A 26,583-nucleotide genomic window follows, 5' to 3' on the forward strand; every position below is an offset into this window, starting at 1 on the left:
AAGAGGTGCTCCAAATGGTGGTTCTTGAACTGCACTGCCGCCCCAATTTTCTAGCAGCTACCTCGTCACCCTCCCTTATCTCCACCATGGAGCATGAAAATGAATTGAAGAGAGCAACCAGAGGACAACTAGAGCAGCAGAGGTACTCCACCATCGCAGCGGGGAAACCCACTCGCCATCAGATCCCGGACTCCTGCCACAGGCTAGGAGAGGCAAGCAAAGAAGGTGGCGATGATGGAGTTCCTCAGGGAACCAGCCTACAAGATCTGGAGGCAGGCCTTCGAGCTTATTTAGTAGGGGGGCTGCGTCCAAACTCGTTTCCATCTTTAGCTCTGACCACTAGAGCACCATAGCAAAGAGCAGTACCACAACCAGTTTCCAGATGCAGCTCGGTTGCATCCATGGCGTCGATCCACTCGGCATAGCGCCATACTCCACGGAGGAAACAAGCCTAGCCCTAGATCTACTATCTACACTATAGCCCATGCCTCCTCTCCCATCCCCCCGCCAACCAGCAGAGCCGCCGACGGAGAACGGGAGAGGCGCCGAGCGAAATCAGGGAAGGAGAGCGGTCAGGAACTGTTCACATGAGAGAGAAGGTTGAGGATAGAATGAGCATTTCACCTAAAACCTTTCTTGAAACCCATAATATGTTAAGCCAACAAGTCGTCTTATTAAACCTTCCAGTCTATCCTGATAGGAAAAAAAGCGTCTGAAACTTGCCACTCCGGAATCACATTCGATTGGTCCATCACTTTCCATGGCCCACACTATCCAGTTTCATCTACAGGTTCACAGCCATCCACGTAGCACCATTCAAATATCCCCACGTGGCACGCCTCCGCACTCTTCCCTCCACCTTCCTCCTCCCTTGCCATCTTCCCCATCGCCCCCTCAAATCTCAAAAACCTCAACTCCCAGTCCTCGAAATGCTCCACCTCCGCCCATCCTCCTGCTCCTTCCCTCCCACCGCCCAATTCCTCCTCCTCCCCAGAAAATCCGGCAGCCGCTTCCTCCTCGCCATGACCTACGCCGCCGATAGCTCGAGCTCGGCCTCGTTCCGTCCCCTTCGCGGCGCAGTGGCCGTGCCGTCCCTGGGCGCGGAAGAGACCACCGCGGCGGCCGACGAGGCCTTCCGGCGGCACACCTCGCCTGGCCTGCGTCGGGCAGGCAGCGGCGTCGCCGTGGTGTGGTTCAGGAACGACCTCCGGGTGCTGGACAACGAGGCGCTGGCGCGCGCGTGGGCGGCCTCCGAGGCCGTCCTCCCCGTGTACTGCGTCGACCCCCGGGTCCTCGGCGGCGCCACCCACCGCTTCGGGTTCCCCAAGACCGGAGGTGAGAGACCGGCCCCTTCCTGCTGCATTTGGTGGTCGGAGCACGCCGATTTCTCGCCCCTGATAGGCCGATTTTAAGCTGGAAGTTTCCTAAATCGGAATTTAGGTGATTTGTTGGGGTTCTGAACAATGGTGTTTGATCCTGACCGCGAATGACTGTTGTTTCAGCGTTGAGGGCTCAGTTCCTGATTGAGTGCTTGGGGGACCTGAAGCGGAATCTGCAGAAGCGGGGCCTCGACCTGCTCATCCGGCACGGCAAGCCTGAAGACGTCCTCCCTTCTATTGTGAAGACCGTCAGCGCACACACGGTAATACTATCTGCACAACCATATCCTTGAGCCAGTTAGTTCAGTGTGATATTTGAAATCCGGGTCTGGGAGCACTGAATTCAGACCAGACACGTCAGATTAAGGCAGCAAGTGGTGTATCTCAGTATCTGTGCACAATCATGTCGTTATTTCAGTTTGAGGTGGAATTTCTGGGTCCTACCTAGGGTACTAGATTGAGGTTAGGAATCTCAGACCAATACACAGAAAGTGGTGTATCTGCAGGTCTACGCTCACAAGGAAACCTGCAGCGAGGAACTCCTCGTTGAACTCCTCGTGCGCAGAGGCTTGGAGCAGGTGGTTATCCCTCAAGTTGGAACACCATCTAACCAGAATAAACCTCTGAACCCCAAGCTTCAGCTCATCTGGGGAGCGACAATGTACCACATCGATGATCTTCCGTTCCCCGTGAGCAACTTGCCAGACGTATACACGCAGTTTAGAAAGGTAGCAACTCCGTTCATCTTGATTGCCCTGTAAATTGCAAAGGCTGGTGGCTATTGTTGTGATGGAACTGCTTTCGCCAGGCAGTCGAGTCGAAGTCTTCCGGTCGGAGCTGCAGCAAGTTGCCACCTTCGCTCGGGCCGGCCCCTAGTTCTGGTGTTGCTGAGATTGGAGGGTGGGGGTCAGTACCTACACTGGAGTCACTTGGTCTAAGTGTTACAAAGGCAGGTTCAGTTAACTGTATTATCCTAACTTTCACCACTCCGTTGCTCCTTGGTAGATATGCTTCTGAATTTTTTGTTACTTTTTGCTTCTCTATGTAGCCAGAGAAGGGGATGTATTTCATAGGAGGAGAAAGTGCAGCTCTGGGAAGGGTTCATGAATACTTCTGGAAGAATGATCAGCTGAAAGTCTACAAAGAGACTAGGAATGGCATGCTTGGTCCAGACTACTCCACCAAGTTCTCTCCCTGGCTTGCTTCGGGCAGCCTTTCACCACGCTACGTTTGCGAAGAGGTGAAGATTTAATGGTTGCTCGGACAAATTGTTAGCTCTCTCTCCGGCTAAAAAAGTTCAGTCATTATGCAGGTGAAGAGATATGAGAAGCAGAGAGTGGCAAATGATTCCACATACTGGTCAGTGTGTGCCTCTCTGGCCTAATTTCATGCTGAAGTTGTTTGTCAGGAGTGCTCGAATTTATAGTTTGAACTGCCTTTACTGACATGCCAATGGCTTCAGGGTATTATTTGAGCTGATATGGAGAGATTACTTCAGATTTCTTTCAGAGAAATATGGGAACTCCATTTTCCACTTAGGTAATGATACGGTTGTCTCTCATGTCCTTAGATACCACACTCTGAAAAAAGTGGCATTCGGAATTTTGCCTTCCTCAGTTATTACAAAAAGAGTGCACTACTGTTTCATCTTGAAAAGAAAAGGTCGCATTTAGCCAACGAAAGAGCATAATCCTTTTGTAATTGTCGTAGGAGGTCCAAGGAAAGTAGTTTCCAAGTGGAGTCAAGATCAGACACTGTTTGAATCTTGGAGAGATGGTCGGACTGGGTACAACATACTCCGAACTATTCCTATCTTTCTGCTGCTCGTCATACCTTCTCAATTGTCATGGTGAAATCCAGGTACCCGCTTATTGATGCCAACATGAAGGAGCTTTTAGCTACTGGTTTCATGTCCAACCGTGGCCGTCAGGTAGCATTTGGCATACTCAGTGAGGGTATAACACTGCAGACCATCTTGTCCCATCACCCAGTCATTTATAGATTCCATCATTTATATGTAGATTGTCTGCTCATTTTTGGTCCGGGACATGGGTATCGACTGGCGAATGGGAGCTGAATGGTTCGAAACATGCCTACTGGATTATGACCCCGCTTCAAATTATGGCAATTGGACATATGGATCAGGTCAATGTTTCCTTATATCTAATTACTAAATCTTATCTTTGACAATTCATCCTAAAAGCATAGTGTGCGCATAAAGAAAATGGCGAGCTCATGTGCACATATCCTGAAATATTAGAACTGACTCCAACTGTTTCTGTACTCTTAACAGGAGTTGGCAATGATCCACGCGAAGACCGATACTTCAGTATCCCCAAGCAAGTAAGCATCAAGACTAAATGACATCAACATCTGAATACTTGTTTTTACTGGTCTGAATTCTAGTTAATATACTACCATGAACCACCATAGATATCATTCTGGCAAGTTAGCATCGCGACATAAGAACACCATGAAATTGCCGGCCAGGCCTCAATAAATAGGCTCTTGTTACTACATGCACATAGCAAATCTTAGAAATATCCTTAAATGATGGAAAAGGAAATGCTATTGTTTCCTACTGCTTGTACCTAACATGTAAACTTGAAAGCGCAGGAAGCCAAACCACACAATATATAAATAAAATTCATCAAAATGAGAACACATAGTTAAACTGCAAAGTTTTTGCTGCAAGTCTCGGTTAACAACAGAATGCATGCACTGCCAGACAAATGGAAAAAAACACGACATCTAATGAAAAAATTCAACCGGTACATGTTGTGTAGAATACTATCTTGTTCTCTTATTCATACTATTCTCAAAGGTTTTTGGTCTGAAAAACATCTGGTGAGAACTTGCAACCGATACAAGCAAACTAAAAAACTGCAATAACCACGAATAGTACTATATATATTAAACCAAAAGCAAATGAACTCAAGGAGCGCCAATGGGAGCAAGACATTGTATTGTGTCTATGATGTGATTCGTCATAAATGCTTTGACTCCCACAAAAATAGTTCAAATTCTGTTGCTGCCAACGACTGAAAATTAATTCCACCATTGTAGCCAAGTACTCATCGATGTAGGTGTTTATTTGACATTTCCTAAAAACAGCAAAGAGAAGCGGAGCTAGTGTCAGTAGATTATAATAAGAAAATGATCTGAAGCTTAAATTTAAGCTAGCAACCTAGAGATATACGATTTGTAAACAACAAAGAGAGACATATATGCATAGAAGTGGAAGTAAATTTTAGAGGGCACAGTTCTAAATGTAACATGTGGAAATATTATATCCGGTGAATGATTATATATACCAACCCAACATGCATTTTACACATCAATATAATAGCTAAACCTCAGAAGGCAGCAAATGCAGTCACTAGGGGGAAAAAAGGCAGTCCCTCTCCATTAAAAATAAGTGTCACGGATTTGGCTAGATTCGCATGTATGTGCACACTAAAACATGTTTAGATACATGTGAATCTAGAAAAATCCGCGACACTTATTTTGGTACGGAGGTAGTACTTAATAAAGATACTCTGTAAAAGGTAGGAAAAATGTATATATCTGCCAAGATTACCACTATCGAGGTAGAAGTCAGGCTTGACAAGGCTTTCTTTGACCCAAGGTCCAATAATGCTCTTACTCCATGAATTTAGTTGGAATTCCTCTATCAACTTGCCAGTGTTGTCACAGTGGATCATGTAAAGTAAACCGGGACTGTAGACCAGCACATCTCCCTTGTGAGACAGAACGAAATATTGCCTATCTGAATGTATAGACAAGATCCCCACCGGGAATTTCACATGGTACTTGAATGACCAAACCTCTCTGTCGTAGTCCTCCAATACCCAGATTTTGACGTCTTCCCTCCACCAACCAGCAAAGCAGCTAAAGCCAATTGAACCTTCCATGTCGCACAAACAGGTGCCTGATGTGGCAGCATCAGCCGGGCGGCGCATGAGTCTGAATGATTCAACCACTGTGTCGAAAACGAGCATGCCTGCTTGGTAGCCAGGGTCCCAATGAAGGCAGTTGCGGAACGCGACAGGTGGAGCCAAATCAGTAGTAGTCGTTTCATTCAAGGCCAGCATGACTTTCTCGGTACCAGGCGTATGCGAAGGAACTCCAATGCACCTTGGCAAGCTACCCTGCTGCACCGTAAGGATGTAGTAGCCATCGTTGAGGTGGCCCTGGTGTCTCCCCTTCCAGTACAGGATGCGGTACTCGCTGGACGGGTGGTGGTAGTAGAACGCCACGACGTTGATGCAGCCTGCCGCGGTGAGGCATGGGAGTGGAGCACACTGACGCGTGGCCGGGTTACTGATGCTGAAGCTGCCGTCCGAGCAGTATGCGTCCGAGAGGGAGAGGAGAAGGAGTCCGTTGCAAGAAGCGTGTATCTTGAAGCCGGGGCTGGAATAGTCGTGCTCCAATATTGGGTTTGTACTGGCTGTGCCGTAGAGTGTGAGGAGGTGGCCGCGCTCGAAGATTGGATCTGTACGGACTTTGCCGTAGGCTTGCTCGAAGATTCGATCTATATCGGCTTTGCTGTAGGCTTTGCCGTAGGAGGGCATGTAGATTGGATCTTTACTGAACTTGAGGGTAAGGAGGAGGAGCGATGGCTGGCGCCGGTGGTGGACGAGGATGAAATCAGGGGCGGAGGTGAGGCTGCGCCATTGGCGGCAGACTGCGCGGCAGCTGAGGATATCCTTGACCGGAAGGCGGACAAAGATCTCCCACAATAGAATCTCCTCCGGGAGGGCTGCTACCACGAAGGCAGCGAGCCGGTGGAGGCGGCGGCGGCTGCGCGCCTCCCGCGCCGTAACTCCTGGCGCGGGTTCTGCTGTCGTTTCCTTAGGCTTGGCCGCTGTGGGGTTTTGGACTAGGAGAGAAACGACGACGACCCGGCGTCGAAAGATTATTTTAGGTGAAGTACGAGTCTTGGCCATCCTAATGCCTTTGCCAATCAACAGCAGCCGAATTCACTATTTATAGGATTCCATTTGATGGCCCCCTCGTAGTTCCTGAGATATGGGCTAGGCTATGTGTTGCGTGTATGGTTTGTTTAACTCTTTATTACCCACGGTACAGGTAGTGTTTTTTTTTTTTTTTTTTTTTTTTTTTTGACATGGAGCACATCTATATTTCATTACCGAACTGGACCAGCAATATCTCTGTCCACAAACACATGTACAGAGTTCGGTAGATCCTCCATCAAGACTTGCCTGGGATCTAGTCCTGCACCGCTGCCTAGTTTGATTTCCTGAGAAAAGCAGATCCTTTAGCAACCGAGGCGAATACATTTTATGTGTAAAATACGGAACTACGGTGATTTGTAGGTACTACTCAAACCTTTTAACTGTTTGACCATGATCGAACATGTCTCTGCAGGCCAAGACATATGATCCTGACGGCGAGTATGTCGCCTACTGGCTACCGGAGCTCCGGTCACTTGCAAGGGAAAAGAGGAACTTCCCTGGTGCCTCGTATATCAAGCAGATCGTCCCGCTGAAGTTTGATGGTGGGAATCAGAAAAGAGATCAGCGGTTCAACAGGCAGACAAGGCCGAAGAATGTTTACAGAAGACAGAAATAATGCAGTTGTATGTGTTGATAATGTATGCCATCGATCAAGTGTTAGTACGAGTTGGAGCAGATGTGACATGAGTTGGTTTGAGTGTAAATGAAACCTGAGGTTTTGCGAGGCTTTTGCAAGATGTTCCGGTGATACACTGTCGTTGCCTAATCGACGGTACCTCGGAGGAGGGATCCTCACGAGGGGGAGAAGAAGTAGAGGCCATAGGGCGGAGTGCACACGGGACGGTGGTACGCGATTTACCCAGCTTCGGAACACCTGCACGATGACAGGCCTACTGCTGCTTGTCTGGAATTATCTGGGCGCTTTCGCGTTGTTACAATGAGTTGTGGTTGTGCCTCTAGGGCTCCCGGGATCCGGCTTATATAGACGCACGGATCTAGGGTTTACACGGAGAGTTCTAGCCGGAATACAAGTTGCCTAACTACGGTACAATGTCTTGCCGTGTACGTCAAGGATCCGCCTTCCTTCTAGGCCGCGCTGGATCCGGATACTTCATGGGCCTCCACGGATCCGGCCTCCTTCGTAGGTCGGTTAGGATCCGGCTCCTCGTTCCTGGGCTGGACTTCATCCTTCATGATCTACAGCAACTGGGCCGCCCGATGGGCCACATGCCTCACCACCTACTATGGGCCACCCGGGCTTGCCGGATCTAGGCCATGCCGTTGATATACCCATAAAGTATACCCACAACAGTAGCCCCCGAAGTTCTCCGAGATTCATCATTCCTCCGACTTCATACAATTCGGAAACGAAGAGAATCTTGAAGAGCTTCAAAACTTCTTACTTGGTTCCGGGTTCATTCATTCGGAAATCCTTCATCTTCAGATCACGCAGAACAACGGAAGCTCCGATTTTCCCGCGCACAACCTCCTCATTTCCCGCGCTAAATTTTCGCAGATGCAAATCTTTAGCCGGAATTTTCGGGAGTGCATGGTTAAGTTACCTCCACGTCGTTTTACCGCAGTTGACCTAAAACACGTGTCATCCATCCAACGGTGTGACCGTTCCGTTTCCACCGTCGGATCCGAATCCCGAATCTCCGCGTGCGGCCTATAAATACCCCGCGGCTCGGTAAATTTTCATTTTTTCACCTCTTCTCACCACTTCGTCTTCCTCCTCGCGCCGCGCCACCCGATAGATCTCGACTCCGGCGAACTTCGCCACGGTGAGCTCCGCGCACCGCCAATCCAAGCCTCCCCTCGTGCCAAGATCCCTTCGGTTGAACGGGAATTTCTCCCCGCCGCCGATTCGTGGTCACGCGGGGCGGTTTACTTCAAGTCCGGCGACCTCGTCTTCACCGGAGCTCCGTCGAGCCACCGCGCCATTAGCGGTAAGTGCGCCGGCCTCGTAGAAGATAGACTTAGTGTAGAAGATAGACTAAGTGATCCGGGTACTCAAACAATTTGTATGGGCGCAGCCGGAAGCATGCCACTCGATTCATCGCATTGTACTGGCAGCTCTCCGAGTAGCCCGGATCCCAATCCAATAGAACCAATATGCCCGGATCCCATATCATTCCTGCCACCATATGTTTCCGATATTAGACTAGCTCAACCGTTTTCCGCATCTTTCAGCACCGCTCCAGGCCGGATCCCCTCCCTCCAAGAGCTTCAAGAAGAACTCGAGGGGCAAGCTAGGATGGCAGCCAAGGTTCAGGAAGCGGAAAACAAGAGGACGTCCAAGGCCCGGATCCGGGAAGGAGAGCGGGGTCAGTGGTGGCCCTGCGCAACTACTGATGTGGAGCTTAGAGAGCTCCAGAACGAGGGCATGATCTCCACTCACTGGAGCTTCACACGTGATTCCGACGTCCCCAAGCCCGAAGCCGGAGAAATCGTTATGACCAAGGCTTGGGTGGAACGCGGACTTTCACTTCCCTGTTCGGAATTTTTTCTCTCCGTCCTCAACACATACGGGCTCCAGCCCCACAACATCTGCCCAAACTCATATCTCCTCCTCTCCAACTTCGTAACTCTTTGCGAAGGGCACCTTGGGATCCGGCCAGATGTCAAGTTATGGCAGTTCTTTTTCCGGGTGAAGAAGGAAACCAAGGACAAAGCAATGGTGAACTGTGGGAGTATGACGTTCATGCTCCGCCCTAGCCGCATGTATCCTCCCCACGACTCGCACGAATCCGTCCGGTACTGGGACGCCGGATGGTTCTATGAGAAGAACGCTTCAGTTCCGGATGTCCATGAAGGCTTGCCCCAGTTCATCAACGAGCCTCCGGAAGAGCTCGCAAGCTGGAGCTTCGTTCCTTCGCTCGCCCAAACCCCTATCTCACCCTTAGCTCGCAAGGCAGCGCGGAGAATCTCCTGGCTAGTCCACGACGGACTGACCGGAGCCCAGCTCACCCTTAGCTGGTTTTCCCGGAGAATCCAGCCACTGCGCTACAACGCACGCTTGATGTGCGCTTATACCGGGGCAGACGATCTCCTCCGGGTTACCCGCCACGATCTTCCGGCCGACTCCCTGAAGAGAAGGTTCAAGACTTTGGTGAAGATTCCCAGGGGCCAACAGGTCCCGGAACTGATCAAGGACATCTACATAAACGACCAGTGTCCTCCGGTAAGCTCTGTTCTTTTCGTTGCTTCAAACTTCACAAGTTTTTGGATGTTAACTCTAACTTTTATTCATATTCCTTCCAGCTCAACACTTTGGCGGAGGAAAGCTTCCGCACCATTCTTCGTGTCCCTGTCAGCGGCAACGCGGCGGAGGAGGCTCTGGAAGACGATGAGGAGGAAGAGGAACAGGCACCCCGCAAGGCGGCCCCTCGTCCTACGAAGCGTCCCCGCGCCAAGGCTTCCGGCTCTGAAGCCGGAGCTAGCGGCGAGGCCTCCGCCAAGAAGCCCAAGACCACAAAGCCACCTCCACTAGACTCGAGGAAAGCGGAGCATGCGCGCCTGAGGATGCTTTCAACAGCTGGTCAACGCACGCGCCCCATCATCCCCGGCGCCTCGTAAGTTTCCGAATATGGTGCAATTTTATCTTGACGAAATTATTTCTTATTCGATCCCTTTTACTTGTCTGCAGGAATCCGAGTACCACCGCCACGCGGACCATCGGCCAAGAACCTATCACCAAATATATGAAAAAGTCTCCGGCAGTTGGTCCTTCTACTCCAGTTCCGCCAAGTACCTCCCACCCTACTCCTCGACCGTCTCCCCCTCAGGCTGATCCATCTCCCCCACCTGCCGCAAACACTCCACCGGAAATAATTCCGGTTAGCAGCGAGAATGTGGGCGGAGAAGATCCCAAGGCCAAAGGCCCTGCCCAAGAAGACGTGGAAGTACAAGGCCAAGGAGAGGCTGAAGTCACTTCTTCTGAGAAGGCTGGAGACGGCGCTGGCGACATCGTCGTTTTTCCGAAGAATTTTGGAGATCCGGCTGACACCACTTCCACCCCCAAGGCGTATGCTACCAAGTTTTTCAACAAGCTGTCCGAGGCGGAGAAATGGGAACTTGAGCAAGACTTGCTCAACGCCATGCTGAACAACGCCTGGGGGAAGCCTGACTCCGCGACATCGGAAATCCAGGACTTCAAGAAGAATGTCGGCCAGTTCTTCGACAAGCTCATCTGCAAGCAAAAGGTACTCCCCAGTAGCCCCCAAGCATGTAAGCGGAAACTCAAAAAATAGTTAGCGCTTAGATGCTTAGAGAAAGATTACTTCCGGGAAGGTTTTTAAATTGGATCAGTAGCCCCCAAGCATTATGGCGGAAAGGTTCCGGCAATAACGCTTTTGGAGGAAACCACTGTTACAGGCGGAATTTTTACTCCTGCTCTGTCTATGTCTTACAGGAACAGCAGGCGCTGCACTATGAACTGCACAAGAACATCGCCCTTCAGCGCCGCGTTACTCTGAATCAGGCGGAAAATATCCGGACTCTGAAGGACGAGAATGCGGAACTGACCAAACAACTGGCGAACGCCCAAGGTTGGTTTCCGCCTTCTTCGTCATTAGTCATATTCCGACTTTGAACTTACTGTTAACTTATGTTATTATAGGCGCATCCTCTTCCCTTGCTACAGCCTCGTCTGAACTTGAGAACCTGCGCTCCTCGTACCAAGATTTGGAAACGAAGCTAAAGGAGGTGGAACTAAAGAGGGAGCAGGCCGAGAAGCAGCTGGCGGAGAAAAACTCCGAGCTCATCAGGGAAAAGGGCGAAATGATATTGAAGAAGAATGCTGACAGCGAGACCATCAAGAGGCAGCAAAAAGAGCTCAATGGACTCCGGAAGTATATGGATACCGCGGAGCATGACTGGGACTTGCTCAACGAAAACATCTTGGGTACTATGCTGAAACCTTTGTCTAGATGTTTGCTCCGACTTTTCACTTTGTGCTCAAATTGCATGCTTATATCCTGATTATCTTTATGCAGAGCCGCTTGGGTATCCGGAACAGCGCCGGAATTTGTTCCCACGGGATGACCTTCTTCAACTTGCAGGCGATGATTGCAAAGATCTCATCTCCGCCTCCCGCAAGATATGCTATAACTTATCCATCAAGAGGAGTCGCACTTGCAACGTTCGCAAGCTTGTTGGAAAGATGGACGTTCTTCCGGAACTGGTGACGGATCTACAAGCATCATCAGCCCGAGGCGCAGCTGCAATGGCCTTGACTATGTGCTTAGCACATAATCCGGATCTTGATCTTGATCAGGTGACCACGGGCGTTCCTCCGGATGCGGATGTTAACGCGCTCCTGGATGCAGTGAGCGGCTACGACACCCGTATCGCGCGCAGGATCCGGCATGAGGAATTCTACGGCAAGGTCGTTCTTCCTGCAGACGAGCCCTTGGAAGCGGAACTTCAAAAGGAGCTCGACGCGAAGGCGCGACCTGCGGAATCCGGAACCCAATATACCTGGACCAGCTCCAAGGACGCTCCTCAAGAAGAACCCAAGACCAGCACTGCAGCTTCTGATGAGGAAAAAGAAAGTGATGAAGACGTGTCATCTCCGGCCGAAGGCACCAAGGAAAAAGATCCAGAGGGCAAGACTTCTCCGGCTAAAGGGGAGTGAAAACTTTTATTCCTGCAGGAAAGACAATGCATCATTTTGGCCCCAGCGAGGGTTTGTAATATAACTTTAAATTCTTAAGTAGCTAGGAAATGAAACGACTATGCATTGGGCAGAAACACTTATCCTGCTATCCATTAATATTATGCGCATGTTTCGTTTTATGTTGGAAAGCAAGTGCTGATTTTATTTTTTTTCCGGCTTGCCCGCTTGACCTTCCGCGAGCCGGAGGACCTTAGCCGGAAACACTCGCCAAGCGATTTAAGCCCAATGGCAATCCGTCCATAACCACGGAAACAAGCCCCCAGGCATAGGTGTCGGAAATCGCTACTAGGAATCCACGAGTTTGCAACAGATAACAACTTAATCAGAAAACTTAAGCTTACGTCCTAAAGGACAATTTTTTGAAAATCACAACTTTCATACACGCCTAGGCGGAAAAATCCAGCTCTGCGGTTTTAGTTGGAAAACATACATGATCTAAAAATGAACAAGTAAAGGAGGTAAAAGACTCAGAGAGTGAACCATAAGCTTTATTTCATTGATCATGTATAACTATTACAGAGTTTGTAACTCGGAAAAAATATGCTAAGTGTAGAAAGGACGTAGCTGTGCGATGTTCCAGGGGCGATCTGTCTCATCGTAGATGTCATCCGGATCCTCACGCTTGCGTTTCCGGTGCCAATTAGCAGGCCTATCCCTCAGCTCGCGGAAATCAACAAGGTAGTACGACCCGTTATGAAGCACTTTACTAACGACGAAGGATCCTTCCCATGGAGATTGCAACTTATGGTCTTTCACCTGTCGAAGGCGGAGGACCAGGTCTCCTGCCATGAAGGAGCGATTCCGAACTCGACGACTGTGATAACGTCGGAGCTTCTGCTGGTAGATGGCGGAGCGCTGGTCAGCTAAGTTCCGAGCTTCCTCGATCAGGTCCACAGATAGCTGTCTGGCCTCATCAGCTGTTTCTTCATTGTAGGCGGAAACTCGCGGCGAATCGTGGATGATGTCGGAGGGAAGCACGGCTTCAGATCCGTATACCAGGAAGAATGGGGTAAACCCTGTTGATCTGTTAGGGGTAGTTCTTAAACTCCACAAAACAGCTTCCAACTCGTCAGCCCAAGCTCCAGCTGCTCGTCACAGCGGTTCTTCAAGGCGCGGCTTAATTCCTGATAATATTAGACCGTTAGCCCTTTCAACCTGACCGTTGGATTGTGGATGAGCCACAGATGCAAGGTCCAGTCGAATCCCTACTGTCTCGCAATAATCCCTCAATTCTCCTTGAGCGAAGTTTGTGCCATTATCTGTGATTATGCTGTGTGGGATGCTGATACGTCTCCGACGTATCGATAATTTCTTATGTTCCATGCCACATTATTGATGTTATCTACATGTTTTATGCACACTTTATGTCATATTCGTGCATTTTCTGGAACTAACCTATTAACAAGATGCCGAAGTGCCGATTCTTGTTTCTGCTGTTTTTGGTTTCAGAAATCCTAGTAAGGAAATATTCTCGGAATTGGACGAAATCAAAGCCCAGGGGCCTATTTTCTCACGAAGCTTCCAGAAGTCCGAAGGAGAGACGAAGAGGGGCCACGGAGGGGCCACACTATAGGGCGGCGCAGCCCCCCCCTTGGCCGCGCCGGCCTGTAGTGTGGGGCCCCCGTGCTGCCTCTTGACCTGCCCTTCCGCCTATAAAAGGTCTCCGTGACGAAACCCCCAGTACCGAGAGCCACGATACGGAAAACCTTCCAGAGACGCCGCCGCCGCCGATCCCATCTCGGGGGATCCAGGAGATCGCCTCCGGCACCCTGCCGGAGAGGGGAATCATCTCCCGGAGGACTCTACGCGCCATGGTCACCTCCGGTGTGATGTGTGAGTAGTCTACCCCTGGACTATGGGTCCATAGCAGTAGCTAGATGGTTGTCTTCTCCCCATTGTGCTATCATTGTCGGATCTTGTGAGCTGCCTAACATGATCAAGATCATCTATCTGTAATTCTATATGTTGCGTTTGTTGGGATCCGATGAATAGAGAATACTTGTTATGTTGATTATCAAAGTTATACTTATGTGTTGTTTATGATCTTGCATGCTTTCCGTTACTAGTAGATGCTCTGGCCAAGTAGATGCTTGTAACTCCAAGAGGGAGTACTTATGCTCGATAGTGGGTTCATGCCTGCATTGACACAGGACGATGTGAGAAAGTTCTAAGGTTGTGTTGTGCTGTTGCCACTAGGGATAAAACATTAGTGCTATGTTCAAGGATGTAGTCACTAGTTACATTACGCACCATACTTAATGCAATTGTCTGTTGTTTGCAACTTAATACTGGAGGGGGTTCGGATGATAACCTGAAGGTGGACTTTTTAGGCATAGATGCAGTTGGATGACGGTCTATGTACTTTGTCGTAATGCCCAATTAAATCTCACTATACTCATCATGATATGTATGTGCATGGTCATGCTCTCTTTATTTGTCAATTGCCCAACTGTAATTTGTTCACCCAACATGCTGTTCGTCTTATGGGAGAGACACCTCTAGTGAACTGTGGACCCCGGTCCAATTCTCTTACTGAAATACAATCTACTGCAATACTTGTTCTACTGTTTTCTGCAAACAATCATCTTCCACACAATACGGTTAATCCTTTGTTACAGCAAGCCGGTGAGATTGACAACCTCACTGTTTCGTTGGGGCAAAGTACTTTGGTTGTGTTGTGCAGGTTCCACGTTGGCGCCGGAATCCCTGGTGTTGCGCCGCACTACATCCCGCCGCCATCAACCTTCAACGTGCTTCTTGGCTCCTCCTGGTTCGATAAACCTTGGTTTCTTTCTGAGGGAAAACTTGCTGCTGTGCGCATCATACCTTCCTCTTGGGGTTGCCCAACGAACGTGTGAAATACACGCCATCAGATGCCGAATCTCATCACGAGGCTGCAGACGAATTTTAGTGCCGTAGCACCATCGGCTTTTCTCACTGGCTTTGCCTCGATCCACTTGCTGAATTTGTCAACAGCGACCAGAAGGTATTCAAAACCGCCAGGAGATGATCTTTTTAACTTACCAACCATATCGAGCCCCCAGACCGCAAATGGCCAGGTGATAGGTATGGTCTTCAGCTCTTGGGCTGGAGCGTTTGGTTGAGTAGCGTAGTACTGACAACCTCGGCAGGTCTTGACTATTTTGTCAGCGTCTTCTTTAGCTGTGAGCCAGTAAAAACCTAGCCGAAAAGCTTTTGCAACGAGTGACCTGGGGGCGGCATGATGCCCGCAGTCCCCTGCATGGATCTCTCTGAGGATTTCAATGCCGTCTTGATTGGAGACGCATTTGAGAAATACCCCTGCTGCACTTCGTTTGTAGAGCTGTCCATCAACAATTGTGTAGGATCTCGCTCGTCTGACGATCTGTCTTGCGAGGACCTCGTCCTCTGGCAACTTCTGATCGATGAGGTAGTCCAGGAAAGGCTGTGTCCAAGCCGGAATGATAGCCATCACTTCCCTAGCCGGAGATACTGCCACCTCTGGGTTTTCCGGGTTAGCGCCCTTGACTGAGGGTATCCGGAGATGCTCCAGGAAAATGCCAGGCGGAATTTGCTTCCTGCTGGATCCGAGCTTGGATAGCATGTCTGCCGCTGTGTTATCGTCTCTCCTGACGTACTTGACTTCGTATCCGAGGAAGCACTTGGCGATCTCATCAACTTCGTCTCTGTAGGCCGCCATGACGGAGTTTCTGGCGTTCCAGGTTCCGGCTACTTGTTGTGCCACCAGGTCGAAATCACCACAGCATATGATGTGCTTGATCCCAATTTCCTTAGCGATGCGCAGACCGTGTAGTAGAGCCTCGTATTCCGCCATGTTGTTTGTAGCTTCGAAGTGGATCTGCAGAACATACTGCAGTTCTTCTCCGGTAGGGGACTTCAGGGTGACTCCGGCTCCCGAGCCTTGATGCTGTTTGGATCCATCGAAGTGCATGACCCATGTTTCTGGTTCCGGCTCCAGACTTGCATCCGGAGCTTCTGTCCAATCTGCGACGAAATCTGCCAAGACTTGGGATTTAACCGCAGTCCTAGGCTTGTAAGCGATGTCGAATGCGGATAATTCGATGCCCCATTTAGCCGTACATCCTGTTGCGTCAGCGTTGTTGAGAATTGTTGACAGCGGAGCTTTGCTCACAACTGTTACTGGGTGCTCTTGGAAGTAGTGTCTCAGCTTCCGGCTGCCTAGGAACACTCCATAAGCTAGCTTCTGAAAGTGAGGGTATCTTTGCTTTGACTCCGTCAGCACCTCGCTGATGTAATAAACAGGCCTTTGGACGTCATATTCATGACCTTCTTCCTTTTGCTCCACCACGATGACGAGGCTGATGACTTTGTTGGTAGCTGCCAAATAGAGGAGCATTGGCTCTGACTCCGCTGGAGCTGCCAAAATAGGTGGGGAGGTGAGTATTTCCTTCAACCCCTGAAGAGCTGCGTCGGCTGCATCGTCCCGGACAAATTTGTCTGTTTTCTTCAGCAGCTTGTACAGAGGTAGCGCCTTCTCGCCAAGACGGCTAACAAACCTACTGATTGCTGCGACGCAACCAGTTAGTCGTTGCACATCTTTGAGACAAGTTGGCCGTTTGATACACAGGATTGCCTTGATCTTCTCCGGGTTAACCTCAATGCCTCTGTGAGAGACTATGAAGCCAAGGAGTTTTCCGGCTGGCACGCCAAAGACGCACTTCAGCGGATTCAACATCATCTTGTACCTGCGGAGGTTGTCAAAGGTTTCTGTGAGGTCGCTGATCAAGTCGGATCCTTTCCGGGTCATGACCGCGATGTCGTCGACGTAAGCGTGCACGTTCCGGCCAATTTGGTCCTTCAGGCACCGCTGCATCGTACGTTGGTAGGTGGCACCTGCATTTTTCAAACCAAAAGGCATAGTAACATAGCAGTAAGTACCAAACGGGGTAATGAATGAAGTCGCCTTTTGGTCGGATTCCTTCATCCGGATCTGATGATACCCGGAATATGCATCAAGAAAACACAGAAGTTCCGCCCCCGCCGTCGAATCAATGACTTGGTCAATGCGCGGCAAGGGGAACGGATCCTTCGGGCAATGCTTGTTCAAGCCAGAGTAATCGATGCACATTCTTAGTATTTCAGTGTTCTTTTTGGGTACAAGGACGGGATTTGCGACCCAATCGGTGTGGATAACTTCTATTACAAAACCTGCTTCTAGTAACTTTGCTAGTTCCATTCCTATGGCGCGGCGCTTCTTATCTCCAAAGCGTCGCATAGCTTGCTTCACCGGTTTAGCCCCCGGATTTATGTTGAGGTAGTGCTCGGCGAGTTCCCTAGGTACTCCGGACATGTCGAAGGTTGCCATGCGAAGATATCCATGTTAGCGCGGAGGAACTCGACGAGCGCGTCTTCCTATTTGGGGTCCATGTTGGCTCCGATCGAAACCTGCTTGGCGAGTCGCCTTTGATGAGGTCGTGCTTCTTGGTTTCTATCGCGGCCTTGAAGGAGGTTTTCTGCTCGGAGATCTGCTTCTTGGTGGTCCGCATCTCGATCGGATCCACCGCGGCTCTGTAGCCTTTCAGCTCTTCTCCAGATATCACAGACTCTGCGAAGGCGGCTTCGCCTAACTCGCACTCATGAGCCTTTTTGTAGTCTCCGGATATGGTAATCATACCTTTAGGACCCGGAATCTTGAGCTTGTTGTAGATGTAGCACGCTCTTTCGTGGAACTTGTGGTAGGTGGGCCTGCCGAAGATGACGTGGTAGGAGCTCTTGAAGGGCACAACTTCAAACGTGATCTTCTCTTCGCGGAAATTATGAACATCGCCAAAAGCCACGGGAAGTGTGATGCTGCCGAGGGAATTCGCCTTCTTACCCGGAACCACGCCATGAAACTCAGTGTTGCTGTGTTTGAGCTGTTCCTTGGTGAGGTTCATCCGCTCTAGAGTCTCCAGGTACATAATGTTCAGGCTGGCTCCGCCATCCATGAGGCACTTGGAGAAGTCATACCCATCTATGCGGGGACTTACAACCAAGGCGTAGCATTCCTTTGGCACAATTGCGGGGTGATCCTTCCTATCAAATGTGCACGGGATTTCCGACCACCTGACGTACTGCGGCACAGCCGGAACTATGGCGTTCAGGATCCGGGTAGCTGACTTGGAAGCGCGTACTGTTGGGGTCCCGAGGAAAGTGTGGTAAGCCCCCACGCTCTTTTTATCGAATGGATTGGATTTACCTGCGGATCCTGCCTTGGGATCCGGCGAGTTATCATCCTCATCCATCGCCTCAGAACTATCTTCCTCTTTGTCCTTGTTCTTGCCCTTGCCACCTTTGCCGCGTGGGCGGTGCTTCCGGGCGCGCTTGTATCCTGCCTCCGGGTCGTTCTTTAGATCATTGACCCACTTGCAGTTGCGGTTGGTGTGAGTGGACTTCCCTGTAACCGGATCCAGGTGGGCCAGGCAGGGCATGTCTCTGTACTCCTCGTAGGTTTGCGGGCGCGGGATCCGCCACCGTGACCTCGAGAGGTATCTTGCTGCGACCCTGCCGGCTCCGCCTCCACGTCCGCGTCCTCTTCCGCCTCCTGAACCTCCGCGTTGAAACGCCATGGCGACCATCTCGGATCCGCCACTCTTCTGGTCATCAGGGTTCTTGCGCTTATGGCTGCTGCTGCTACCGTTGTCATGGTTCTTCTTTTGTTGATGCAGGGGAATTGCCGTTGCTGCTAGATCTCCGCCTGCGTCGTCATCGGCGGCAGTGTGATCGCTGGCGATGGTGATCATGTCGTCCAACGTCAGTTTGTTTGCATTGACCAAGCAAGTTAGCTTGTGTCGCAGCAATCCTCCTCGCTGCAAGCCCCCAATGAAGGCGTGCATTGCTGTGCGGTTGTCGACGTTCTCGCACTCGTTTCTGCATGCCAACCATCGGGTGAGGAAATTCCTCGATGTTTCGCCCTTCTTCTGGATACATGCACACGGGTCGCTTGTTGTGGCAGGTCTCTTGTAGGTGCCCCTGAAGTGTTTCTCGAAAGCGTTCTTCAGGTCAAACCAGCAAAAGATGGAATTCTTCTCGAGGTCGCTGAGCCAGATCCGGGCTGGAGCTACAAGGTACAACTGAAGCATGCGGCAGGCGATGTTAGGGGTTCCTCCGGCGAAGGTTACATCATTATAGTAATCCTCAATCCAGGTATCCGGCCTTTCCGTGCCATCATAATTCTTCAGATTTCCGGGTAGCTTGAGATTCATCCTTGGCTTTGGTTCCTCTCGAATCATCCTGCCAAAGCATTTTGGGCCAATGTAATCAGATCTGTACTCATTGAGGCGTTCTCGGGCGTCGCGCGGGCCGTGGCGAGGAGATTGTGAACGAGAGCGAGATCTCCGACCGTTGCCTCCGCCTCCACCTCCGCCGCCACCGCTAGGTGGTGGTGAGGGAGACCTGCGAGGTGGGCGATCCGATTTCTTGCTTCCGCCATCTGATTCTCCTCGGCCTTCTCGGTGCTGGCTCCGGCTCCTGTGGCTGCCTTCGCCATGGCGCTGGCTGCCCTGGTCGTTCGGGCGAGGTTCCGGGTCGCGGCTCCGGCGAGGCTCTGGGTCGCGGCTCCGGCGAGGTTCTGGGCCGCGCTCCTCATTCCGACTCCTCCTGGGCTCGGGCTCATGAACATTGTTCTGGTTCCGGCGAGGTTCCGGCGAGCGCTCCCTGTTTCTGTTTCTTGGCAGCACGTTGTCGCGGATAATAATTCCACCATGCCACAGGGGCTGGTGTTTCCGGCTGGACTACGGCGGCGAGGGGGTCGCGGGTAACCGTTGGGCGGAGGAGAGGGGTTGCGATATTTGTCTCGTCCAGGATACATTGCATCCTTTCCCTTCCTTGGATCTGACGAAGGCGTCTTTGACGGAACGGGGATCGGATTTGGGTGTTCCCTGGTTCTTCTTCTGCGCTCCGAGGATCCGGTGTGTGATTCGTCATCGGGATGCCGATCGGCGCGGGCGTCCTTCTGCGCGGTAGATACACAGTTATCCGGATTGGATTCCAACCTGCGCGAAGTATCCGCCTTGCTTTGCTGCTGCATTGCTGAAGCGACAAGTGTGCGGAGGTAGTTGATATCAACCTCTTCGTCCTTCTTCTTCAACAGCTCCGCAGCTTTTAGCATGTTGTCCTTTGGGGTTTCCAGCGGCCGGTGCTCTGCGGGCGTGGCGAAGTTGATCCTGCGAGGCGGAATTGCTTCTCTAACAATTCGATCGGCCTCCGCCTGCGCATAGGTCATCTTTACTTCCTACTCTTTCGCCATGCTCTTGACCTGCTCGAGTGTGGCAGTAATTTCGCGATCCTGTCTGTCAAATTGGTCCGCCAAACCTGCAGCTTGCTCCCTTTCTGCCCTTAATGCGGCTTCGGTATCGGCGAGCTTCTTGGCTGTGGCCAGCATTTCCTGTCTGGTGGCCTCTAGAGCCTCCAGATCTACGGCGTCGCCCGGGGTTATAGGTTTGTTAAGAACTTCTCGCGCCACCATCGCCTCAGCTGACAGGAGTTCCTCCGAGGAAGAATCCCTGCGGGGTCGCTCCCGAGACATTGGAGATCCTTGGTGGGATGGTTGAGGGTCGGATTGGCTGGTTGGTTCTTCAGATCCAGTTTGTCCCGGGCCACTGCTACCGTTGCGAGAACCTGCTTAGGCTGGGCGGAGTCGACTTCAGGCTGATCACCGAAACCGTACTCCCCTAGCTTGCGAACGAAGTCATCAGACTCCATGGAGGGGGTATCTCCCGAAATTGGGCTCAGATTGCCCAAAATCGACTCTTCAACCGAAGCTTCGCTTCCTCCGGCAGGCTCAGCCTGATCCGGATCTGCGCCGTTTTCCGGTGCCTCTACCTGCTCAGGACCAGCTCCGTCTTCTTGAGGGGCGGTTCCGGCGGTATGGGCCAAGAAGTGTACGAAGTGGCACCTCTGCTTTTCTAACACCTGGGAGACCCAGGCGGATCTGCATTGGTCTTCCACCGTTGTTTCCTGCACAGGGGCGGATTGGGTGGGCTTTGAAAGTTCCAGATCCGAGGCGGAATCTTCCTTAGGAAGCTCCTGCATCTCAGATCGGATCTTCGCGACAGCGTCCAGCTCTGCGGCGGTCGCGTCTGCGTTACTTACCAGTGGGTTTCCGTCGGAATCGACGGTTTCCCCGATGAAGATGTGTATGCCGCCAATTGGGACGATGGAGAGCTTGACGGGGTTTGTTCTAGCCGGAATCCAACACTCATCCGGAGGGACGATCGGCAGATTTCCGGCGTAGAGGACGCGCCCCACAGCGATGGTGTCATCGTAGCTTCCCATGGCGGAACCCTCCCGGGTCCAGCCTCCAGACGCCACAGGCCCCACGGTGGGCGCCAACTGTCGTTGCCTAATCGACGGTACCTCGGAGGAGGGATCCTCACGAGGGGGAGAAGAAGTAGGGGCCATAGGGCGGAGTGCACACGGGACGGTGGTACGCGATTTACCCAGCTTCGGAACACCTGCACGATGACAGGGCCTACTGCTGCTTGTCTGGAATTATCTGGGCGCTTTCGCGTTGTTACAATGAGTTGTGGTTGTGCCTCTAGGGCTCCCGGGATCCGGCTTATATAGACGCACGGATCTAGGGTTTACACGGAGAGTCCTAGCCGGAATACAAGTTGCCTAACTACGGTACAATGTCTTGCCGTGTACGTCAAGGATCCGCCTTCCTTCTAGGCCGCGCTGGATCCGGATACTTCATGGGCCTCCACGGATCCGGCCTCCTTCGTAGGTCGGTTAGGATCCGGCTCCTCATTCCTGGGCTGGACTTCATCCTTCATGATCTACAGCAACTGGGCCGCCCGATGGGCCACATGCCTCACCACCTACTATGGGCCACCCGGGCTTGCCGGATCTAGGCCATGCCGTTGATATACCCATAAAGTATACCCACAACATACACTAAGTAGCATGCGGTGCAAAACGTCTGATTTTTGAGCTCACAATTACATAGCAAATTTCAGGTCGACCATGAAGACCTCGTTTCTAAAACAAAGGAGACCAGAAACTGGTCATTAACCGGTTCCAGAAATATATGATGAAATTAAACCCAAGACCACACAACAACCAATCCAGCACAATTTGACATGGCGATCAGAAATCTAAAGAAAAGCAGTCATTTCCATCCAGGTTAGCTCATTTCTCAACAACAAAGTTTGACAACTTTACCTGCCAAAACTAGTCTCTGCCCACAAAACTGAACAAAAAGACATATCCTAAATATCTTCCGATGACACACACAAAAATGTTGAAAACGACAGCTTCCTAAGGTTGCCAACTCATAGCAAATCTTAGATCCTTTAGAGGATGGAAAAGGACATTATGTATATCCTTTACATGATGAAAAAGGAAATGCTATTGTTTCCTACTGCTTTTAACTAACATGCAAACTGGCAATGGCAGAGCAGGAAACCTAACCACCAATATATATACAGTTCAATCAAGATGAGAAAACAGAATTAAAACACAAACTTTTTGCTGAAAGTTCCAGTTTGCCGCAGAAGGCATGCACTTTCAGACAACTGTAGAAAGCATGGCATCTTACAAAACAGATTCAACCGGTAGAGCTTGTATTGGATCCTATCTCGTTCTTCCATTCATACTGTTCTCAAAGGTTTTTGGTCTAATAACATCTGCTGAGAACTTACAGCCGGTGCAAACTAAGAAAACTGCGATAACCATGAATAGTATATTAAACCCAAAGCAGGGGCATAACGAGAGCGAGCCATTGTATTGTGTCTACATTTTGATTCGTCATAAATGCTCGACTCTGGCAAAAAGTAGTTCAAATTTTGTCATCAGCATCACCTAGAAATTAATTTCCGAATTGTAGCCCAGTAGTCCTTATCAACATTTGACATAGTCTGAAAACAGCGAAGAGAGACATAGCTAGTGTCAGTAATTTATAATAAGAAAATGATTTGAAGCTTAAATTTAAACTAGAATGCATGGAAGCTTAGGATTTGGGATAGAAAGACGGTGTAAGTTTAAATGGACATGTGCATAGAACAAGTGGAAGTAAATTTCAGAGGGTACAGTTCTACCCATGACATATGGAAATATTATAGGGATTTCTATTTTTGTGCCTCTGGTTCGTTAGTTGTACTCAGTTTTCCCCAGCCGCTTAACTTTTTCTCAGTTTTCCCCTCCCTCTAGTTTGAAACCCCTCGCACACGCTCGGATGGGAGGGTTGCCGTCTGGTTAGAGGCCTTGACCGTTACCGGTGATGGCTAGGGAGCCGCGGAGGTTGTGAATCGCACAAGATCGCAAAAGCAGCCACTAGAACACCTAGTTAACATAAACAGAGAGAGCAGATGTGTTGCATTACTGGGCACTGACGATCCCATCGACGCCTGCGTGAGGCAGGCTTGGTGTGGCGGTGTTGATGACGAACTTGTGGTCGATGACGATCGGGAGATCCTCCTGATCCCCTCCGGGCGCCACCTGCACTGCCCTGGCACAGCATGGCGAGGTTTCAGTCTGGTCTTCCCGTCGTTCTGCGCCTCCCTAGATCGGTAGGGCTTTAGGAGTTGTGGGGAAAGCAGCGAGCTGATCGTAAACTGGCGTGATCGATAGCAGCCAGGCTTCCCCCTTTTATATGGCGCAGGCGACAGGGGACCAAACCATCGAGTTGGTTTTGGTGCCCCCGATCAGGGCGCGTGAGATGCGAACGAGGTGGTCACGAACGTTGGTTCGTGGGCCTCCTCCTTAACGTTGTTTGACTAGAACGTTTTTGTCAATGTTTATCTCTAAACCTGACGTTATTTGACTAGAACGTTTTTGTCTCTTAAACCTGACAGGTCAACCAACATTCTCCCCCTTGATCGTTAGGTTTAACATCATTTGCCCATTCTCCATAGGAATAATAAACCAAAGTGAGGTGTTACAACAACCAATGAAATGCTATTGAAACTCAACACTTATGGCATACTAGCCTATTTCGAATTGGATAACATAATACTTATTGGGAGTGGTTCTTGTTGTGGTCCCTTTATTCCAGAATCATAAGGCTTCCAGTAATCCCATGCCGGCAACATGCTCACGAAAAATTCTGGGTGGTAAGCCTTTCGTTAGCGGATCCGCAAGCATACGAGTCGTACTTATATGCTTAACAATAGTTGTTTGATCCTGGATCCTATGCATCACAACATGATACTTAATGTCAATGTGTTTGGCAGCATCACTTGACTTGTTGTTATTCGCATAGAAAACTGCGGGTTCATTATCGCAGTACAATAGAAGTGGTTTTGAAATGCTGTCGACCACTTTAAGTCCGGGAATGAAATTCTTTAGCCATACAGCCTGCCCAGTGGCCTCATAACATGCTATAAACTCTGCTTGCATCGTAGATGAAGCAACTATAGTTTGTTTGGAGCTTTTCCACGATATAGCTCCTCCGGCAAGTGTGAATATATAACCTGACGTGGATTTCTTACTATCCACACAACCGGCATGATCAGAATCTGAATAACCAATAACTTGTAGGTTATCAGACCTTTTGTACGTAAGCATGTACCCTTTTGTCTCTTGCATATAACGCAAGACTTTCTTTGCGGCCTTCCAGTGGTCTAGTCCTGGATTTGATTGGAATCTGCCAAGCATCCCGGTTATAAAAGCCAAATCAGGGCGTGTACAAACTTGTGCATACATGATGCTTCCGACAACTGAAGCATAAGGAACCGACTTCATCTGATCAGTTTCAATTTGGTTCCTCGGACATTGAAATGTCCCAAACTTATCGCCCTTGACTACTGGGGCAGGTGAGCCAGAGCACTTATGCATATTGAATTTCTTTAGTACTCGCTCAAAGTATGCCTTTTGTGATAGTCCCAACACACCTTTAGACCTATCTCGATGAATCTCAATGCCGAGGACATATGAAGCTTCACCGAGATCTTTCATATCAAAATTGGAAGACAGAAAATTCTTGGTCTCGTGCAGCATATCCTTATCACTGCAGGCCAATAATATGTCATCCACATACAGGACTAATATTGTGAACCTACTGCCCTTAAACTTAACATAAATGCGATTTGTCCTTAACATTTTCAGTAAAACCAAAAGTTCTAATAATCTTATCGAACTTGAGGTACCACTGTCTTGAAGCTTGCTTCAAGCCATAGATGGATTTCTTCAGACGACATGCTAAATGTTCCTTTCCTTCCACAACAAAACCTTCCGGCTGAGTCATGTACACGTCTTCATCAAGGTCGCCATTTAGAAATGCCGTCTTAACGTCCATTTGATGCAATTCTAGGTCGAAATGAGCTACCAGAGCCATGACGATCCTAAAAGAATCTTTAGATGACACAGGAGAGAAAGTCTCATTATAATCGATTCCTTCTCTCTGTGTGAAACCTTTTGCCACAAGTCTAGCTTTGAACCTTTCGATGTTCCCTTTGGGGTCGTACTTAGTTTTGTAGATCCATTTGGAGCCTACTCTTTTGGCGTCATTAGGAACTTCTACTAGGTCCCAAACATCATTTGAGCTCATAGATTTCAACTCGTCTTCCATGGCGATTTGCCACTTAGATGAATTCAAACTCTTAATGGCCTCCTTGTATGAGGTTGGATCCTCCACCTTTCCTATATCATCTACATCCTCACTCATGTAGGTGATATAATCATCTGAGATGGCTTTTCTTCTTTCTCGATGTGATCTTCTCACAGGCGATGGTGGTGGAGGGGCATTATTATTATGAGGATCTTCTTCATTATCCGACTGGTGATTTTCTTCACCTTCTGGATTTGCGTTATCATTAGTTTCAGGATCACCATCAGGTTGAGGACCAGAACTGTGAGGTTCGGTCTCAACATTAGAAGTGATTCTCCTCTGCATTGGTAGAACGACCTTTTGGATAATCGGGGATGGAGCACACACCCGCTTTTCCTCAAGATCGATCTTCCTTAATTCATTAACTTCATTATCCTCAAAAAATACCGCTTGCCGGGTCTCCACGTACTTAGTGGTATGACCGGGGCAATAGAAACGATATCCCTTTCCCCTGTGCGGGTATCCGACGAAGAAACAACTAACCGTTTTTGGGTCTAACTTCTTAAGTTATGGATTGAAAATTCTAGCTTCAGCAGGACAGCCCCACACACATAAATAGTTCAAGCTCGGTTTCTTTCCCGTCCACATCTCGTGAGGTGTGTTCGGTGCTGACTTAGTGGGAGCAAGATTTAAAATATGTGCAGCCGTCTTCAATGCCTCCATCCATAGGCTTACCGGCAAACTTGCATGACTGAGCATGCTACGCACCATATCCAAAAGCGTGCGATTGCGGCGCTCAGCCACACCATTTTGTTGAGGTTCACCAGGCATTGAATAATGGCAACAATTCCATTCTCAGCTAGGAACTTAGCAAAAAGGTCCTAGAATTTGCCCATAAGGAGCGTGCCTACCGTAATACTCTCCCCCGCGATCAGATCGTACAACTTTAATTTTTGCATTCAGTTGGTTCTCAACTTCGGCTTTGAACACTTTAAATTTGTCCAAAGCTTCCGATCGATCACGTATAGGGTAAATGTACCCATAACGGGAAAAGTC

General features: G+C 49.8%; 2 protein-coding genes across 3 annotated transcripts; one reads left to right on the forward strand and one right to left on the reverse strand.

Moving 5' to 3' along the window:
* The first annotated feature begins 895 nt into the window (after positions 1-895).
* On the forward strand, positions 896-7,095 carry LOC127311848 (cryptochrome DASH, chloroplastic/mitochondrial). 2 transcript variants are annotated; one of them, XM_051342327.2, is made up of 12 exons: positions 896-1,335; positions 1,503-1,642; positions 1,868-2,107; positions 2,188-2,332; positions 2,432-2,619; positions 2,692-2,738; positions 2,842-2,918; positions 3,090-3,165; positions 3,240-3,309; positions 3,401-3,524; positions 3,673-3,722; positions 6,771-7,095. In XM_051342327.2, the coding sequence occupies exons 1-12, from the start codon at positions 930-932 to the stop codon at positions 6,972-6,974; spliced, it is 1,767 nt and encodes a 588-aa protein (XP_051198287.1). In that variant the 5' UTR covers positions 896-929; the 3' UTR covers positions 6,975-7,095. The 2 variants fall into 2 exon arrangements, with proteins under 2 accessions (XP_051198287.1, XP_051198288.1); XM_051342328.1 differs by having other exon boundaries at positions 1,886-2,107.
* On the reverse strand, positions 4,082-6,328 carry LOC139833090 (uncharacterized). The gene is made up of 2 exons (XM_071823248.1): positions 4,960-6,328; positions 4,082-4,483 (listed from the first exon to the last, which is right to left on the reverse strand). The coding sequence occupies exons 1-2, from the start codon at positions 6,326-6,328 to the stop codon at positions 4,470-4,472; spliced, it is 1,383 nt and encodes a 460-aa protein (XP_071679349.1). The 3' UTR covers positions 4,082-4,469.
* Positions 7,096-26,583: the final 19,488 nt, after the last annotated feature.

This window comes from Lolium perenne, chromosome 7 (genome assembly GCF_019359855.2).
Source record: "Lolium perenne isolate Kyuss_39 chromosome 7, Kyuss_2.0, whole genome shotgun sequence".
NCBI classification, from domain to species: domain Eukaryota; kingdom Viridiplantae; phylum Streptophyta; class Magnoliopsida; order Poales; family Poaceae; genus Lolium; species Lolium perenne.

Excerpts from the sequence above, each read along its gene's own strand:
- LOC127311848 (XM_051342327.2), top strand. The coding sequence starts at position 930 with ATGCTCCACCTCCGCCCATCCTCCTGCTCCTTCCCTCCCACCGCCCAA. Across the intron at positions 3,166-3,239 it reads TGGAGAGATGGTCGGACTGG|GTACCCGCTTATTGATGCCA; the intron begins GTACAACATACT and ends GGTGAAATCCAG. Across the intron at positions 3,723-6,770 it reads ACTTCAGTATCCCCAAGCAA|GCCAAGACATATGATCCTGA; the intron begins GTAAGCATCAAG and ends ATGTCTCTGCAG.
- LOC139833090 (XM_071823248.1), bottom strand. The coding sequence starts at position 6,328 with ATGGCCAAGACTCGTACTTCACCTAAAATAATCTTTCGACGCCGGGTC.